We start from the raw sequence: 18,908 nt of genomic DNA on the forward strand, positions 1-18,908 counted from the left end.
AAGGGACGCCTGGGTGGCTCAGTTGGTTAAGCAGCTGCCTTCGGCTCAGGTCATGATCCCAGCGTCCTGGGATCGAGTCCCACATCGGGCTCCTTGCTCGGCGGGGAGCCTGCTTCGCCCTCTGCCTCTGCCTGCCATTCTGTCTGCCTGTGCTCACTCTCTCCCCCTCTCTCTGATAAATAAATAAAATCTTTAAAAAAAAAAATAAATAAAAAATAAAAAAATAAAAAGTACATCAAGAAGAAAACAGGGGCCAACCAAGAAATCTCGTCTTCAAGTTATTCCCACATTGAATAAACAAGATGTGGTGCTGCTAAAACCCAAACAGAAGGAGTAGATCCCAGAGCACAGTCGTCAAAAAACCACCCCATTCAAAACTCAATTTAATTTATACCACAAAAGGTGTTAGGCTAAGAGTGTAGACAGCAAGGGTGGCACCACTACTGAGCAGGGCTCCCATTAACAGTAAGACTCCCAGCGAGAGATATTAATTACTTAGCAGTAATATAACATGAAAAAATGACTAATTAGTTCTCTATTAAAACTGAAAAGATACATCAAGTTGAACTATAACATAATTCTGGGGCTCATGTCAGCTCTACATATTCTCTTTAAATTACTTGTTCAACAGAACAATTAACCCACTAATTTCTTAAATAATAATTTATTATCATTGGCACTTAGAATCCCATAACCATAAATCTGTATTAGATCATCTTTGTATTTGTCTCCACCCAGAAATATTAAACTGTATAGCAAAGTTTACTCTATGAGCTTTGGCTACTTTGCAGTTGAAGTCGTGGACAACCTCTCTGAAGGGGATCTGTGCCAGTATGAAAGGAACATAAGTCCTACATTGACTGAACACTCAGACTGAAGGGTCTGTTAGTGTTCCCAAATATCACGGCTGCCACCACAGGAGTGGAAAAGAAGAACGTGCAATGCTATCAGACAGCCCAAATCCCCTACACCATCTACTTTGCTCATTATCTAAAGGACCAGTAACCCGGGAAGCCCCTTGTTCACATCACTGTTCCCTGGCATCAAAAAGAAACAAAGATCAGGTTCTAGTACTTTATAAACTCCTAAAAGGTCAAAACTACCCTGGAGTAAAATAAGCTAATGTATCAAGCATATATAAAGACATGAAAAGGTTTATTAGATTTGCCTCACATAATAAGGAGACAGAACAATGTTAAAATGAAAGCAATGCACAAGGTCAGCAAAAAAAATGATAGGATTTTTTTGGTGCTGATGGACAATCACTTACTTGACTCCAGATCATAAAATGAGTAAAGTTTCTCCGATTCAGACGGTGTTTCTTCCATCTATAAAGCAAGGGCAGAAAACACCAAAAACAATTTCAAGTGTTCCAATATATCAATGCATATATTTGAATCTCTTTAGATACTTAAATAAAACTCTTTAAAAAGACGTTGTATATATTCCTCCTCTTCATCACTTTCTGAGAGTTGAATTATTCAGTCAGTAACAATTTTAAAATAAAATCTAAGTTATGACTTAGAAATCAAGTTATCATTTTAATTTCCAAATGGAAAATTCTTTTACAAAAAGTTCTCATACTTTTATTTCTTTTTCCCCAGCTCTACCTACAGACTTGTGTCACTGTAAGGATTTTACTACTAATTACAGAAAAGCAGAGATGGATGAATAAAAGTAAGAGTTTATTACAAACTGCAACTTTCACCAAACTACCTTGAGTCGAAAGTCAACAATGTCCTTATCTAAAACACAGGAGAATCACAGATTCCCTGGGTTGTGGTGGGGATGGAATGAGGTCTATCCTGCAAAGCAATTAGCATGGGGCCTGGAAATCCTAAATGCTCAATAGAACAAATCTATTATTATCAGTGCTTTCTATTAGATTCTGATCCAGTAGGTCCTGGTTCTCTTTCTGATATTAATAAAGTAAAAAAAAAAAAAAAAAAGTCCAGCCCCAAATATAGTGATCATACTTCTAATATCTAGCAATTAAAGAAATGCATAATAACAAACTTGATCTGAATGTATTATGCTATGAAATAAATTTGTATATATTAGTTCAACACAATATATGTATTTGCAAATAGTAACTAAATATATAATAGAAGTTATATATTCAGACCAAAGACAATGCTCATTTGGTATTCCACATCCATTTTTTAAAAATTGAAGTATAACTGACAAAAAACATTGTGTTAGTTTTAGTTGTAAAAACGTATTTTTCCATGATTAAAAACTCTCTATAAAATCTTATAGCCTTCCCGTACCCCAAAAAAGTCAATAAACAACAGAACGGAAGAGAGCTTTATTCTGAAATAATTTGAGAAAGAGATATTCATGTGAAAGCCTGGCAAAAATAAGTCTGGAGGGTATTGCCAGAGGCTTATTTCACAGAATCTAGTGGTTGTTTAGGCAGAGGAGGGGAAAAGGACTGAAAACAATTTCAGTGAAACTTGGCTATTTAAAAAAAAAAAAGATAAGCACTCTTCCATGTAAGATTAATTATCATCTAATTAAAACCTCACTTTAAGAAGCAAGTGAAAAGGGGGCGCCTGGGTGGCTCAGTGGGTTAAAGCCTCTGCCTTCAGCTCAGGTCATGATCTCAGGGTCCTGGGATCGAGTCCCGCATCGGGCTCTCTGCTCAGCAGGGAGCCTGCCTCCCCCTCTCTCTCTGCCTGCCTGTCTCTGCCTACTTGTGATTTCTATCTGTTAAATAAATAAATTTTTAAAAAATTAAAAAAAAAAAGAAGCAAGTGAAAAGTTATACACCTGCCCTATGCAATAGTTCATAGTCGAAAAGTAATGAAGACAATGTAACAGACATTTCTGATTAACTCATGTCTTCAATATATGACCTTATGTTTCTAGGGGATTACACACACACAGGGCCATCAAAGAGGGCACTGTGCTGTCCAGCCACACTAATGCTGTGGTTAACAGGGAAATGGCAAGTTTTTGTCCTAAGCTACTCCCTGGAATAACCTGCCTTCTACCTTCACAGGGGTCTAAAGTCGGCCTTAAATAATAATATGGGGCACTAGGTGGCTCAGTTGGTTAAGCGTCCTCCTCTAGACTTCTGCTCAGGCGGGCTCTCGGGGTCCTGAGATCGAGTCCTGCCTCTGGCTTTGAGCTCAGCAGGGAGTCTGCTTGAGAGTCTCCCTCTGACCCTCCCCCCATTCAACTCTCTCTCTCTCTAAATAATACAATCTTATTCAAAATATACATAATACACACAATTCCAAGTGCTCTACTTAATTAAAACCCAAGCATATTCCATGAGTTTTATACTCACAAGTTTGAAAACAACTCTGCCAAGCAGTCGAACAGAATCCGGGGGATACCTAGGTTTGCAGTTTTTAAGGCATTTGCATTCCCGCTTGTGGTCCGGCCAAGCTTTTTTCTGTTAAGACAAGAGTGGAGAGGGTATATGTTGTAACTTTCATTTACACCGGTTTTGTGTAGAGAGTGATCAACATGAATTTAATGTCAACAGCTTAACTATAACTACAAAATAGAAAATGAAAGCAATATTCTAATACTATCAATGATGCAGAATCCAGTCTTTGCCAAGCATGTAATTACCAGGCGTGGACTTCAACGCTTCTCTCCACCTTTAATTTACTGCCTAGCTATTATCTGGCTGTGGAGTCCAAGGAAGAATCATTATGGCTTACTTAATAATTTATCGGATAGTCTTTTATCTTTTAGCTGATTAATAGGATTCAATAAGAGACAGTGATTTTGAATACAAAAAGAAAATATCACACCAAACTAGAAAATAAACACATGGTTCAGGAAAATCAAAACAGGGCAGATGGCCTTCTGAACTTCTGTGCTGCTTTAGGGAGTAGAACTATCAGGGGCTAACATAACAATAAGTATGAAACCTTTTGTTTTTGAAGACCACACAGAAAGGTTCTTAACTACAGTGACCAAATGTCATTTGCCCAGGACTGCTGATGTTTATTTATGTTGTCCTGGCCTAGTCACTAATAGTGCCCCTTTTCATTTTGAAAAGTACGCTTTGGATGATAAATTATAAGGTCACTTAACCCACCATCCTACCCATGTGCTGGTGTGGCTGAAAAGACCACTGAGTCAGTCTCCAAACCTGAGGAGAGAGGACAATGGGGAAGACACTGTCTCCCTGAATCCTGGAGTCAGAAATGCTAAGGCTCCTCCACATGGAATGACTTCTATAGGGAAATACACCCCACAGTATCTAAGACTTAACCCTGGTGAGTGGGAGACAGCCCGACCACATGTCGGACACGTTCCATTCCGACTGAGCGCTACAAGTTGCATCATGGAAATGCCTCACGCTCATGTGCATCCTGGCTTTACAACCAGAAATTTCAAACCTGGGGCCGCCTGAGTGGCTCAGTTGGTTAAGTGTCTGACATCAGCTAGGATCGTGATCTCGGAGTCCTAGAATGGAGCCTCACTTGGGGCTACAAGCTAAGCGGGGAGTCAACTTGTCCCTCTGCCCTCCCCCAACTCGTGAGCTTGAGTGCACTCTCTCTCTCAAATAGATAAGTTTTGTAAAAATTCAAAAGTGCTATAACTACTTTGAAACTGTGAGTTTCCAAAAAAAAAAGAAAGAAAGAAAGAAAGAAAGAAAGAAAGAAAGAAAGAAAGAAACTGTGAGTTTCAAGCCAGCATTTTGCTCAGAAACTGCCCGTGTTGAGTTCCTGGGTGAAGGTGTGGCTTGTCCGCTATTTCCTACGGAACTCAAATCTTGAAGACACTGTTTGTAAGGGGTGCATCACTTCTTTTATCAACGTGACCCATGACTGCCTCGCTTCATTTCTTCTTATCCACTACAGCAATGCTCTTGATGTGATGTTTCTAATCTTTTTGTTTTTTTAGTATTTTATGTAGGTTTTTTTAGTTTTTTAAGCTTCACTCACTTCTAAACAAGACTCAGTTGTTTCAAAATAAAGATGTAAATGAAATAAGGTTGTAAAATTAGAAACGAAAAAACATTCGAGTTATTTTTTTAAAAAAATAGTCCTCTAGCATTTACTTAGCATTCTACAGTATGTCAGACACATGGCTAAACAATTGAAACATTTTATTTTCACAATAATCCAAATGGTGTACTGTATCCTTACATTAAAGATGAGTAAAGTAAGGCAGGGTAGAATGTCACCACCAAGCTACATAAACATAAAAGAGAATAAAAGTTCTTAGTATTCTACCCATAAGATCGAAATAATTGCCATGTCTTCGCACTACATTTACCTGACTTGCCTTACAGGCAAGGCAAAAAGTAAAACATAATGGCTTATATAATTCTCAACTGATAGAAAAGAAAAACACAGCTTTACCAAGTATTAAATCACAGGAGGAATTTATTCCAAGAATGCTAATTAACATACTGGACAATTATAATGGTCAACACATAACTACTTCTAATATCCATACTCACTAGAAGAAGTAATATTAAACTATAAGTCAGTGAAAGAAAATTTTCTATTGTTTAGAGGGCTAGTCTTGGAGAAGCAATTAGCAACTTACCAATATGGGTAAGATCCCTTAGAAAAATACCATATCAACAGGGACTGTACTGGAAGAGACTATGCTGAGTGAAATAAGTCAAGCAGAGAGGGTCAATTATCATATGGTTTTACTTACTTGTGGAGCATAAGGAATAACATGGAGGACACTGGGAGATGGAGAGAAGAAGTGGGTTGGGGGAAAGTTGGAGGGGGAGATGAACCATGAGAAACTGTGGACTCTGAGAAACAAACGGGGTTTTGGAGGGGAGGGTGGTGGAGTGTTGGGTGACCCTGGTGGTGGGTATTGTGGAGGACACATGGAGCACTGGGTGTGGTGCATAACAATGAATGTTGGAAGACTGAAAAGAAATAAAATGAAATGAAAAAAAAAAAAAAAAGAAAGAAAAATATGGTTCCATTGTCAATTAAGTTTGAAAACTGCTACATAATATCCACCCTGCTTAGAGATTGGAGATAATTCAGTTTGCTAAAAAGCTCTGCATGAGAGAAACTTGTATAACTTAGTGAACAGTTTTCTGTGATTGTTATTGCCATCCTTTGGGAAGTTAGGTTGGTAGACATGGACTCCCATATAGCTATACATTTTCTTTCCTTCATCTGATCTTTCAATGAGAGTGGGTTTAGCAAACAAATTCATGATCATTCCCACTGATAGAAAACTATCGCTAATATTTTTTATTTCTGATTGATGGGTGAACCACAACTTTGGTAGAAGAGTTTTCACTTGGTATTAAAAGTTGAAAAGGCTGACAGATGCCCTCATTTGACCGGCTATGTAGGCAGAAATGAACCACAAGTATGAAGAGGTCTCTGAGAAAGCACTCTGATCCTGTTCAAAACATGAGCATCTGCTAGGACTGCACCTAGCAGACGAAGGCTGAGACCATCTGGACCAAAAGATCTTAAGAGCAGATTTGATTCAATACTTGTAAGTACAAGAGATTCCACAACTTCTTTGTTATGTTCTGAGCATCTCCGTCTCCTGGTGGCTTCCCAGGGTGAAGTAACCACAAAATGTACTCCCAGGTAATGAATCTATTGATCTGTTAGATGACCTTCCTGAGAATTAAACATCTAAATTTTGGAGAGTTCCTGTCGAAACAACAGGTCTTCAGCATAATTAATATTGCGCTCCTATTTCTCAACTGTAATTACAAACTAGATAGTATGTTTCTTAAAGCTATTCCTAAACCACTGCAGGAAAACACCAGAGAACGTACTTATCTTCCCATTTGCTTCAGGAAAAAGATATTCATTCTTTTCATCTAAAAACCAAGTCACACCTACATAAATATAGAAAGTAATCATGCCACTTAAAACTGGTTTATAGCACAGTGTCAAGGTACAGCCTACTTCATATCGTACTATGATATTAAAAACCATGTTTTTCAAACAGTAATTATTAGGGTGATGCTCAGCATCACCATTGCATCTTACCATACAGCTCACTAACAGAGGCACACCAAAGAAAAGGCTTACAAAGCAATCTCTTAAATAACCACATTTGACACTGCAGCAAAACCTCACGATCTACAAGAGCATTAGGCATTATCTAAACTGTACAAACTTTAACTTTGATCTGGACCTCAACAGCACATAACATATCTGCCAGTTTTTCAAAGACAACCTCCCAGATTTACATTTTCCTATTTTCTTCCCTTACTGCAATGCAGGATGTAATTAAGATTTTGTCCACAACATTGGCTGTAATGTTTTCTGTTCTGAAAGTTGAACATTATCAATGATTCACAGTAAAAACAAAATAGCATGAAAAACAAATGAAATTAAAATACTGCATTAAGACACAAAGACAATGGGAAAAAGACTTTTGGATGGAAAAAAATAAATGAAGACATCTATAATGATTCCACGTGTCAGTAACAAAAACTGATTAAGTAAACCAGTAGCTCCCAATGGGGTTAACCCTAATCTTGAGGGTTGTTGGGGAAATGTATAGGGGGCATCCTTATTTGTTAGGATGCCTGGAGAAAGACATGGGCCCTGAGTGGCCAGGAACCAGAGATGGTGGACATCTGTGTGGCATAGTTCCATACAATGAAGAATCAATCCATCTGGGTGCCTGGGTGGCTCAGTCAATTAAGTGTCCAGCTCTTCATTTCAGCTCAGGTCATGGTCTCAGGGTGGTGGGATCAAAGCCCCACATCAGCATCTGCACTTAGCAGGAAATCTCCTTAAGGATTCTCTCTCCCTCTCTTTCTGCCCCTCCCACTGCTTGCATACTCTAAGAAGTAAAAAATAAATTAATTTTTAAAAAAAGAATCAATTGTTCAACCCAAGACGACTTTTAAATGTCCAATCAAACATTCTATAGAAGGGACAAACTTACTTCCGAATTATCCGAGCCTGGAACTAAGCCTCCTTTCACATATAAAAACAAAGAGCTTGTTTTTACACAGCCTTGATAGCACTGGATTTTCTAGGTAAATCACGGGATGAATGCATTTCAAGAACTTCAGCTAAGGTTATCTAATATTTTATAAAATCATATCACTGAAGGCAACATCAGCTATGGTACTTGAGGTACCTACCAATAACAACGTTATTTTCTGATCCTACATTTTGTACTCCCTTTTCCAAGGTGACTCTGTGTAGATGAAAATACCTGACTTCTTAATTATGTCTTCTAGTCTACTCTTGCCTGAGCATCTATATACAAAATATGTATTATTTTTGTTATGTTTCAGCACTGGATGTTATTTGGAAGGGATGAATCGCTAAATTCTACTCCTGAAACCAATACTATACTGTATGTTAACTAACTAGAATTTAAATAAAAATTTGAAAAAATAAAATATATAAATAAAATACATATTATTTTAAGGTATTTTCATTTTTTTCTCCTTTACATTCAAGTTATAACATTACACTGATGCTGACTTTTAAAAATATATAACTAGTTAGATTGTCTTAACTATGGTATTTCATTTCAAGAAGAGTAGCGAGGATGAAAATGTAATTATTATATAAAAAGGTAGAGAGGCATCTGGGTGGGTCAGGCGGCTGAGCATCTGATCTTGATTCTCACTCAGGTCATGATCTCAGGGTCCTGGGATCGAGCCTGGCATTGGGCTCTGCACTCAGCACAGAGTCTGTTTGAGATCCTCTCTCCCTCTCCCATCGCCCCTCCCCCACTCACAAGCTCTTTCTAGCTCTCTCTAAAATAAATAAGAACTTAAAAAAAAAGGAGAGAGTTAGGTCTGGGAAAGAAGAAAACTGCAGATCTAGAACAAAGGTGCACAGGCATACGCAGCACATGTACACATAAAAAAATATACTTAAATTTACAGCCTGGGACGACTGAACAGATTCGGACAGCAGTGACAAGACAGGCCCAGGTGTCCAAATTCTTTTTAATCACCACCAAGGATTCCACATGAAGCTAAGACTGAATAACCACTGATCTAGACTAGATTAAAAAGGAGGCCACTGTAATACTAAATAGAAGGAACAAAAAAATACCATTCTATACTTATTAAACTATTAGTAGAACTCTAAGTTTCTCTTTTTTTTTTCCTTTCAGAGAAAAAGAGATGTGTGAGTAGGGGAAGGAGGAGGGAGAGAGAGAATACCAAGCAGGCTGTAGCCCAGTGTGGAGCCTAACACGGGGCTCAGTCTCACGACCCTGGGACCATGACCTGAGCCGAAAGCACTCAACTAACTGAGCCACTCAGGTGCCACCTAAGCCTTCTGAAAGATGTTTGGTAATGAACATCAAAATTCTTTTTTTTTTTTTTAATTTTATTTATTTATTTGACAGAGAGAGATGTGAGAGAGGGAATACAAGCAGGAGGCAGAGAGGGAACACAAGCAGAGGGAGTGGGAGAGGGTGAAGAAGGCTTCCCTCTGAGCAGGGAGCCCATTGTGGGGCTCGATCCCAGGACCTGGAAATAATGACGTGAGCTGAAGGCAGACGCTTAATGACTGAGCCACCCAGGCACCCCATGAACATCAAAATTCTTAATGTGCACACTGTTGGCATAGAAATAATATTTATAATGCACTTAATCCTCACAAATGTAACTGCTGTACAGTAAAAGTGTAAGAATGCTCCTCATATATTCATTTACACAACTGAACAATTGGTAATAATTTTTTCAGTTTTTCCTAAAAGAAAAAGCTATTTTGCCTTTCTCCTTATGCTTTCCCAATCTGTTTGAATTTTCTATAAATATCATGTTATTATATTTACAAATAATAGCAATATAATTACCTTATGTCTAACAACTGTGATTTAGGGAGAAGTATTTTTACGTGAAAGAGAAAGAAGAATTACCATTCAATAAATACTTTTAATATTTTGGAAAACCTGCTTTTAACTCAAAGAATGGTTTAAATGTTAATAAGTGCTTCAGTGAAATCTTCTGTAATGCAAAGATTTACTCAGTAAACTGTTTTACCAGGTTAGCTTCGTTCATATCCGGTTTTAAAAATAAGTGTACGACCAGGGCACCTGGGTAGCTCAGTCAGCTAGGTGTCCGATTCTTAATTCCAGCTCAGGTCATGATCTCAGGATCCTGACATTGAGGCCCAAGAAGGGATCCACATTCAGCTTGGAGTTGGCTTGAGACTCTCTCTCTCTTCCTCTGACCCTCCTCCTGCTTGGCACTCTCACTCTCTCTAAATAAATAAATAAATCTTTTAAAAGAATAAATAAGTGGGGCACCTGGGTGGCTCAGTTGTTAAGTATCTGCCTTTGGCTCAGGTCATGATCCCAGGGTCCTGGGATCAAGGCCTGCTTCGGGCTCCCTGTCAGCGGGAAGCCTGCTTCTCCCTCTCCCATACCTCCTGCTTGTGTTCGCTCTCTTGCTGTGTCTCTCTCTGTCAAATGAATAAATAAAGTATTATTTTAAATAAAAATAATAATAAATAAATAAATGAGTGTGCTACCAATGAGGTACATCTTGCATGTACAGGTGTTCATGTTCTTTTTACCACGTAGTCATGATTCATTCCACTTACAAATAATGTGGACAGAGATTTTCTATGAGCATAACTTGGGATAGTTGAGTTGCCATGAAACTTGAACGAAAGAAAGGAGACCCAACAGTTATCCAGTCCCTCACAAACCATTTAAGAGCAAATCAACAGCATCTCCCTGTTCACGCCTCACAAGTAGTCCAGTGTTGAACTGCAGGCTGGCAGATAACATGAAGGTCTAAAAAGCTGGAATCTGGAATAAGAAAACTGGAAGGCTAAGCCGGTGTCTCAGATAACTGTCAGGTATTGATTAAAATCCTGCATAAAATCTCCTCAGAGCACACAAGAGACCTAGTAATAGACATTAGACTTACCACTTTCAAAGCTTACTGAATGCTGTATCAAATAAGAACAAGAGTGCCTTCCCACTAGCCTTAATCAAATTAGACAGACAGAGCCAAATACAAAGATGGAGTGAGGCAGGAAAATTAACATGGGGCATCAAGTTGACAGAAGAAACAAGAAAAAAAGCGTTATTTCTTTAAAAAATGAAGTTACAGTCTCCTTGTTCATTGAGCAACCATATAATAAATAATAATATTAGTGCCCTAAAACAAGTCAGTGATCGTCTAATGCATGATTCAGGTCAAATCCATTCTGCCATCTGCTTTTATAAAGCTTTATGGAAACATAGCCACGCTTACAATTTACACTCCTTCGGACAAGTTGAGTAGTAGTTGAGTTGAGTAGTTATGACAAAAATATAGCCCACAATGCCTAAAATAGTTATTATCTAGACCATTACACAAGAGTTTGGCAACCTCTGATCTAATGATAGGTCACATGAAGATGGAATGACCTAATTGATACATTTTAGCCAGAAAGACTAAGTAACTCACTTACTCATATAGATATCCAATCTTCTTTGAAAGAAACTCCCATGCTGGATTAATCAGAAAGTCAACACCGAGTTCTAGCAAAACAGGGCGATTTTAGCTCCCTGGTACAAATAATTATCAAGTTTTTAACTCCCGAAGTGTATAAGAAGGGCCATCAATGAATGAGGAGTTCAAGGTTATGTCCATAAGTCAGAAACTGGGCGTAAGACAGGCTGCACAAACAGGGCAGTGGAGGCCGCGTCAAAGGGCAGTTAACCACGAAGTCTTTTCCAAGACGGCAGCCAGCCTACCAAGCAGAAATCCAGCAAGGACCTAGCATCAAAGAGTATATATCCAGCACAGAATGGGATTGAGAAGTAGCATTACAGGGAGACTTAACCAAAAGTCTGCATGTCAGACAGTCTGAAAACACCTCCTTGCTTTTAGAATGACTTTGAGTAAGCAGAGGAGTGTCAACATGGAGAATCTGGCTAAATTTGATGCTACTATTTCTGATGCAGAGATTTGCTTCAGCCTTCTCTTCAGTCTTCATGACCCCTCTCACCCTCCTAGGATGGCTTCCCCAACAGCAGTCTCATTCTTTGAGGGGATGAGAGGCTGTGACTCCTTTATTATATAGAGAAGGAAAGGAAATCCATGCACACCTAAAGAGTCTGCGTAAGCAATAACTTTTCTAAAGATTTATTTATTTGTGGGAAGGAAAGAGAGAGAGAAAGGGCAGAGCTGGGGGAGGGGCAGAGGAAGAAGGAAAGAGAATGTCATGCAGCCCGATGTGGGGTTCAATCCCAGGACCCTGAGATCATCATGATCTGAACCAAAAACAAGAGTCAGGACATTTAACCAACTGCACTGCCCAGGGCACCCCTGCAGTGATCAATAATTTTGAAACAATTTCTTGAGATATAATTTATATTACAATAAAATGTGCTAGTGTTAAGAGTACAGATTGATGAATTTTGACAAATACATACACACATCCTTGTAAAAACACCAAAACTAAGTTATAGACTATCATTATCCCCCCCCAAACAAAGTTCCTTTGTTTGCTTTACATCCAAGCCCTCCGACCCAGGTAAGCAGTGATGTGGTCTCCATCATTAGACACTACTTGCGCGTATTCTAGAACAGCAAACAGCACTGCCTCTTCTAATATGGCTCTATTCCTTCATGATGTTTCTGAGATTCACTCATATTGCTGCATTTTTCAGTGGTTTGTTCTTTTTCATGGCTGAGTAATTGTGTGTGTTTGTGTGTGTATGTTCTACCTAGGAGTAGAACTTGCTGGTTTATGTGGTTAAGTGTACATTGAACATTTTAGAACCTACCCAACTTTTCCAAAGCACATGTACCACTTTACTATCTTACCAGCAGAGCCTGAGGTTCCAGTTTCTCCACACCCTGGACTACACTTGGTATAGTCAGTATTTTGCATTTCAGCCTGTCTAGTGGGTGGGTATATAAAGGTACAACAGTGTGGTTTTAATTTCATTTTTCTGATGACTAATGATGTGCAACACTTTTAATGTTTATCTCACTGAAAGGGCCATTCAAATCAAACCCATTTTACTGTGATGTCTTACTTCTGAGTTGGAAACATTTTATATAAGTTATGGATACAACTCCTTAGCCAATTCTTGGAAACAGCAAAGAAGCAGGGAGTATGTCTGTGATAAGCAAACTAACCAATAATTTTCCACCAGGGCCTAGAAAAGTTCTAGTGTTGACCCTAATGTTTGCTAAGTGAATCAGTAGATGGATGGACCAGAAGACCTTCTGATCTTCACTAACTAGGCTCACCTCCAACTTCTATTTTTTTCCTGTATTTATTTTTTTTTTAAAGTTAATTTTTTTGGAGGAGTTTTAAATGTGAGAGGATGGTACAGAGGATGCCCACATACTGACGACCCCACATGCACAGCCACCTGTATTATTATCAATATCCCCACCAGATGGTACATATATTACAACGATGAACCTACAGTGACACATCATTATCACCCAAAGTCCCTGGTGAACAGTGGGGTCCATTCTACAGGTCTGGACACATGTACGGTAATGACTGCCACCATTATCAAACTCCTTTTTATTCCTCTAACATGACAAGTTTGTTCCTGCTTCAGTTCTTTACATCTGATGTTCCTTCTATGTAAAAAATCTGTTCCGGAGCTTTCCATGGGTGGCTACATTTGGCAATTAGATCCCAGGTCAAACGTCATGTCTACAGGAAGTCCTTCTGTAGTCCTTCAAACATGAGCTCCTGCTCGTCTAAAGCACACTCACTCACATAATTGTGGGCATTTGTCATTATCTGTCTCTCCTGCATCCGTAATAGAAGCTTTAGGAACACCACTGTAGCAATGGATATTAACCAAACTTACCGTAATGATCATTTCACAATATATACATATATCACATCATTATGTTACATACCTAAAACTAACCAATTATATTTCAACTAAAAAAATAAAACAGACAAGATTAAAGATAATGTAGTGTTTCAAAAAATAATTCCAAACAAAGAGTATCACTGACCAATGTACTCATTCGTTCCCGTAACCAATAATGTTACATCTGCATCAGGAAATAATAACGTACCCCCTGAATGAGCCTGGTCATCTAACCGCAGAAATAGCCAATTAAACCAATCATTAAGATAATTTCTGTGTGAAAAAGGAGGGACACAAAATAGTCTCAGTAGTTTAGGAAAGGAGGGAGCGACATTTAATCTGGGTTATAAAGGATAAGTAGAAGGAGTTCAATAGGTATTGGGGCAGATCTGGGTCCAAGCCCAAAGACTCACGTAGCCAAAGGCTCAGATGTAAAACTGTAGCAAAATCCACAGCTTGAATTTCATTCTGAGGAAGAGGGCCAGAGTTTTCTGCTGGGGTGTGACAGGTCACGCTCACACTCTGGAATGTTTGCGCTCTGGCTCCCGGCTAGGAAGGAGAAAAGGACGTGGCAGGACAGCGCAGACCACAGTCAATGTAGGAGAGAGGTCAGAGGACCGTCCACACGAGTGCTGGTGGAGAAACTAAGACAGAAGGGAACCAATTTGGATCATAAGTAGTAGAATCAGCAGGACATGTTGATTAACTAGGCATGGAGCCAAGAAAGGATCTAAACTGAAGATGATTCCAGCCTGGCGACTCAGACTACTGGGTGGCTGGCGAATTATTCACTGCGGTTGAAAATCGAAAACAAATGCTGTTTTGGGCAGAGATTACGCACTGAGGTCCTGCTATAAGGCATTTGAGGTACACCACCAGAGTAGAGGTTCCCCATAAGGTATGGGTCTGGTCTTTCAGACAAAGGAGAAGACTAGAGATGGAGTTTCAAGAATGATTAATGCACAGATGCCAAATGAAGTCATGGGAGCAGATGGGACCACTCAGCAGGTGAATGCAAAGTGAGCAAAGACAAGCTTAGGGCCCTAGATATTTGTAGAACCCAAAAACCTAAACATCATCAAAGAATTTCAACCCAAGTAAGATTCACATTTCTAAAGAGGTCTGTAATCATTAAGATAAAATAGAGCCTCTCCCTGCTAATAAAGTACTTTTTAAAAAAAATTTTAAAGGGGCACCTGGGTGGCTCAGTGGGTTAAGCCGCTGCCTTCGGCTCAGGTCATGATCTCAGGGTCCTGGGATCGAGTCCCGCATCAGGCTCTCTGCTCAGCAGGGAGCCTGCTTCCCTCTCTCTCTCTGCCTGCCGCTCTGCCTACTTGTGATCTTTCTCTGTCAAGTAAATAAATAAAATCTTAAAAAAAAATTTTTTTAAGATTTTATTTATTTACTTGACAGAGACCACAAGTAGGCAGAGAGGCAGGAAGAGAGAGAAGGGGAAGCAGGCCCCCTCCTGAGCGGAGGGCCCTATGCAGGGCTCGATCCCAGGACCCTGAGATCATGACTTGAGCCGAAGGCAGATGCTCAACCAAGTGAGCCACCCACATGCCCCAAAAGTACTTTTTTTTTTAATACTTTTTAAAAGTATATAAATTGTAATTTGGTACAGTACCCAGCTGCTTATTTTGATCAGCAATTAATTCAATTAGAAATATAGGTATTATGAATCAAGGTAAACCGAGAAGACATAAAACAATATTAGTGAATTTGCTTGAAATTGGTTTACTTGTTAGTAACACTGCAAATTTTGAGCTTTTTTTTTTTAAAGATTTTATTTATTTCACAGAGACAGAGCATAGATGCACACAGGCATGAGCACGAGGAGGGGCAGAAGGAGAAGCAAACTCCCTGCGGAGCTGGGAGCCCAAAGTGGAACTTGATCCCAGGACGCTGGGATCATGACCTGAGCTAAAGGCAAATGGTAAAACAACCGAGCTACCCAGGCACCCCTGAGCATGGTTCTTTAAAAGAAAACTTAGCCCACCCCTCCTCTTTCATTTCAAAATCACATACGATGTTTCGGTTATATAGAAATCAGACTGGTTTCCATATATAAGCCCTCTATCGCATTATATGACACATCATAATAAAGTATCACAGAGGAATTACAAACCCACTGATGACAAAATATTTTCCAGTATAAGAAACAGTACTGAACATAACAGTCAATACATACATGTATGTGAACACTAGGTAATAAGGGTAGATGAACAGTTTAGTGTGTATCCTCCACTCACAAAACAAACACAGAGATTACCTCTGGAAAACAGCAATAGGAATGGGGAAGGAAACTGGAGGAAACATTCACTCCTCTTACTTTAATTTCTGTTTAAAAAGTAAATGTGAAAACCAGTAACACTGAAACCAGCCTTATGGGAGTGAGGGACATCATACCTCCTAACACCTCAATACCCTCTCACACAACTCACTGATGCCACGGCCCCACACATCAAATGCCAAGCTAATGAACCAAAGTTATGTCCCTCCAGGGCAAACCTATTATAGATTTTGTGCTACAAATTCACATCCTCTATGTCAATTTCCATTCCGAGGGCATTTGCCTCCTGTTCATTACTGTTCATAGTTCGCTTTGTCAGTTTAATTTTGTGCTGCTTTGTAGGAATCCACAATAATTACAATGTTTAATTCTGTACCTGAAGGGTGAGCTAAACAGAGCAGTTTAAATGCATATGTTCTGGCCAATCTTTGACTCCCATCCACCTCTACACACCCTCATCCCTGTCACACACACAAGCATGCACTAGTTGGCTTATATGTGGTATCTTTCATCTTAGGAGCTATTTTCCCATTACTTTCTACAGTATATCTGATGATGACATTATTATTGATGCTACAGTAAACAGCTAATATATGTGGTCAAAGTACAAGCACCACAATGAATCAAAATGACATACCCAAACCCACCAAACTCCCTCAACACATTCTAATCAGATAATGGGGTTTTTTTTCCTTGAGTATACTACAAAGGAGGAGAAAGCAGCATTGGAGGAAAAAAACATTCATAAAAAAAGGGGAAAATAAAAGTAAATGTTTAGCTCATAGAAACTGGAAAGAAGGTCATCCAGAAGATATATGGAATTTGTTGGCTCTAGATATATTCTTCTTAATTTGAAGCTCCTTGTAACAAATTTCAGTTTCACATGAATAAGATAGATAACATCACCATAAAATAGTCTACCAAGAATTTATCTTGTAGGAAAAAGCATGGCTTTGTTTTCATAATTTGCTTTTCCTTATTACTAATGATCTTACATAAATCTGGTATCGTTCTGTGACAGAACTTTTGCTTTATAAAATGAGGCAAAAATAATCCAATTTTTTCACATTCCCTATTTTTATTAGGAAAGTGTTACTTGGAACCTTCTATTTTAGTATTTTTTGTTTTGTGTTCCTTGGGATAGGGTTGCACCCTTATTAAAAACAAAACTTGCCATTTGCAACAACATGGATGGAACTAGAGCGTATCATGCTTAGCGAAATAAGTCAAGCAGAGAAAGACAACTATCATATGATCTCCCTGATATGAGGAAGTGGTGATGCAACATGGAGGCTTAAGTGGGTAGAAGAAGAATAAATGAAACAAGATGGGATTGGGAGGGAGACAAACCATAAGTGACTCTTGATCTCACAAAACAAACTGAGGTCGCCGGGGGGAGGGGGTTTGGGAGAAGGGGGTGGGATTATGGACATTGGGGAGGGTATGTGATTTGGTGAGTGCTGTGAAGTGTGTAAGCCTGGTGATTCACAGACCTGTACCCCAGGGGATAAAAATATATGTTTATAAAAAATAAAAAATAAAAAAAAAAAAAAATCCATTAAAAATGTGAATACAATAGGAAACAGAAAGCTACAACTAATCAGAATGTTAGAATAAAAATAAAATTTGGGCTTAGAAGTGAAATTAGAACTCTGGATCCAAATTCCAGGGCCTATTCGGTATAGGATATTTGGCACTTTACTTCCAATTCTGTAGCTCAGTCCCCTGATTGGTAAAATGGGCGCAATCGTAGTAAACTCCCAAGATTCAAGTAAGAGTTAACAGAATAAAATAGTACTTGATACACAGTAGATATCTCATAAATATTAGCTCTTCTCAGTAGTACAGATTAGGAAACTGAGGCCCAAAGAGTTTTCATGCTTTCTTTGGAATAATTTAACAAGCTAATGGCTTATTAATAGTCATTAGAACTTGGGTCCTCTGATTAATTTGTATGTTTAGGTTTCTGACTTCTATAAGAAATTATTTTCAAAGGAGAAAGCGAGAGAGCAAAACTCCCTCAGAGAGCACGGCCTAGATGTGAAAAAAAGGAAAAAGGTGTCCGCATAGACACACACACAGACACACACACCCCAAAATGAGAAACAAAAAGGATGGGTGTGGAAGGTTGAGAGCAAGTGACACAGACACAAAACCTCCAATTAGCACTTTTTATTATGATGCAATTCATTACAGCATAATTACATTTCTTATGAAATGATTAATCATAAGGTTAGAAGAAAAGGTGATGTTGAATTTTAATTATACACCCCTTAAAGAATTTCAAAGACATTAACAACGGTACTCTCACAGACTCTGTCAGTTGTCGTAAATTACTCTTGGAAGGCAATTTGGTACTATCTTTAAAAATTCAAAATCACGTATCCTTTTACTCATCAGTATAGCTGGGGAGAATTTATCCTACAATTAATTTGTGAAGGTGTGCAGAAATGTGCACCAAAAGATGCTTGGTCCATTACTAACAATACCAAATACGAAAAAAGGTTAAGGATTCATTAACGAAGAAGTAACAACTGTGGTGCATTCATGTAAAAGAATCAGTGGGATGACATCAGAAGTTCCTCTAGAAGGTTCTAAAATGAAAAGGAGAATTTAGGTATATAAGAATAACCCATCTCTGTTTTTCTAAACAAAGAGTATAAATATGTGAATGTGTTAGAAGGAAAAAATTCTGCAAAGACACAAGAAACTAGATATCTCTGGACAATGGAACTGAGGTCAAGAGGACAAAAAGAGATGAGTTAACAATTTTCTTCCTGATACATGGATATTACATATTTATATATATAGATAGATATCATAGAAATGATATTTTACCATATACATCAATAATTTTTAAATTAAA

At 38.6% G+C, this 18,908-nt stretch overlaps 1 protein-coding gene across 2 annotated transcripts in view; it reads right to left on the minus strand.

Moving 5' to 3' along the window:
- SMYD3 (SET and MYND domain containing 3) overlaps positions 1 to 18,908 on the minus strand; it is a 779,235-nt gene that overhangs the window by 588,900 nt on the left and 171,427 nt on the right. For both annotated transcript variants that reach the window (XM_045084747.1, XM_004756807.3), the window contains exons 3-4: positions 3,296 to 3,403; positions 1,271 to 1,328 (exon numbers count right to left, since the gene is read on the minus strand). In XM_045084747.1, the coding sequence (XP_044940682.1) occupies positions 1,271 to 1,328; positions 3,296 to 3,403 (166 nt within the window). The remainder of the gene's footprint in view (positions 1 to 1,270; positions 1,329 to 3,295; positions 3,404 to 18,908) is intronic.

This window comes from Mustela putorius, unplaced genomic scaffold, assembly GCF_011764305.1.
Source record: "Mustela putorius furo isolate JIRA1106 unplaced genomic scaffold, ASM1176430v1.1 tig00000785_pilon_pilon_pilon, whole genome shotgun sequence".
Classification (NCBI taxonomy): Eukaryota; Metazoa; Chordata; class Mammalia; order Carnivora; family Mustelidae; genus Mustela; species Mustela putorius.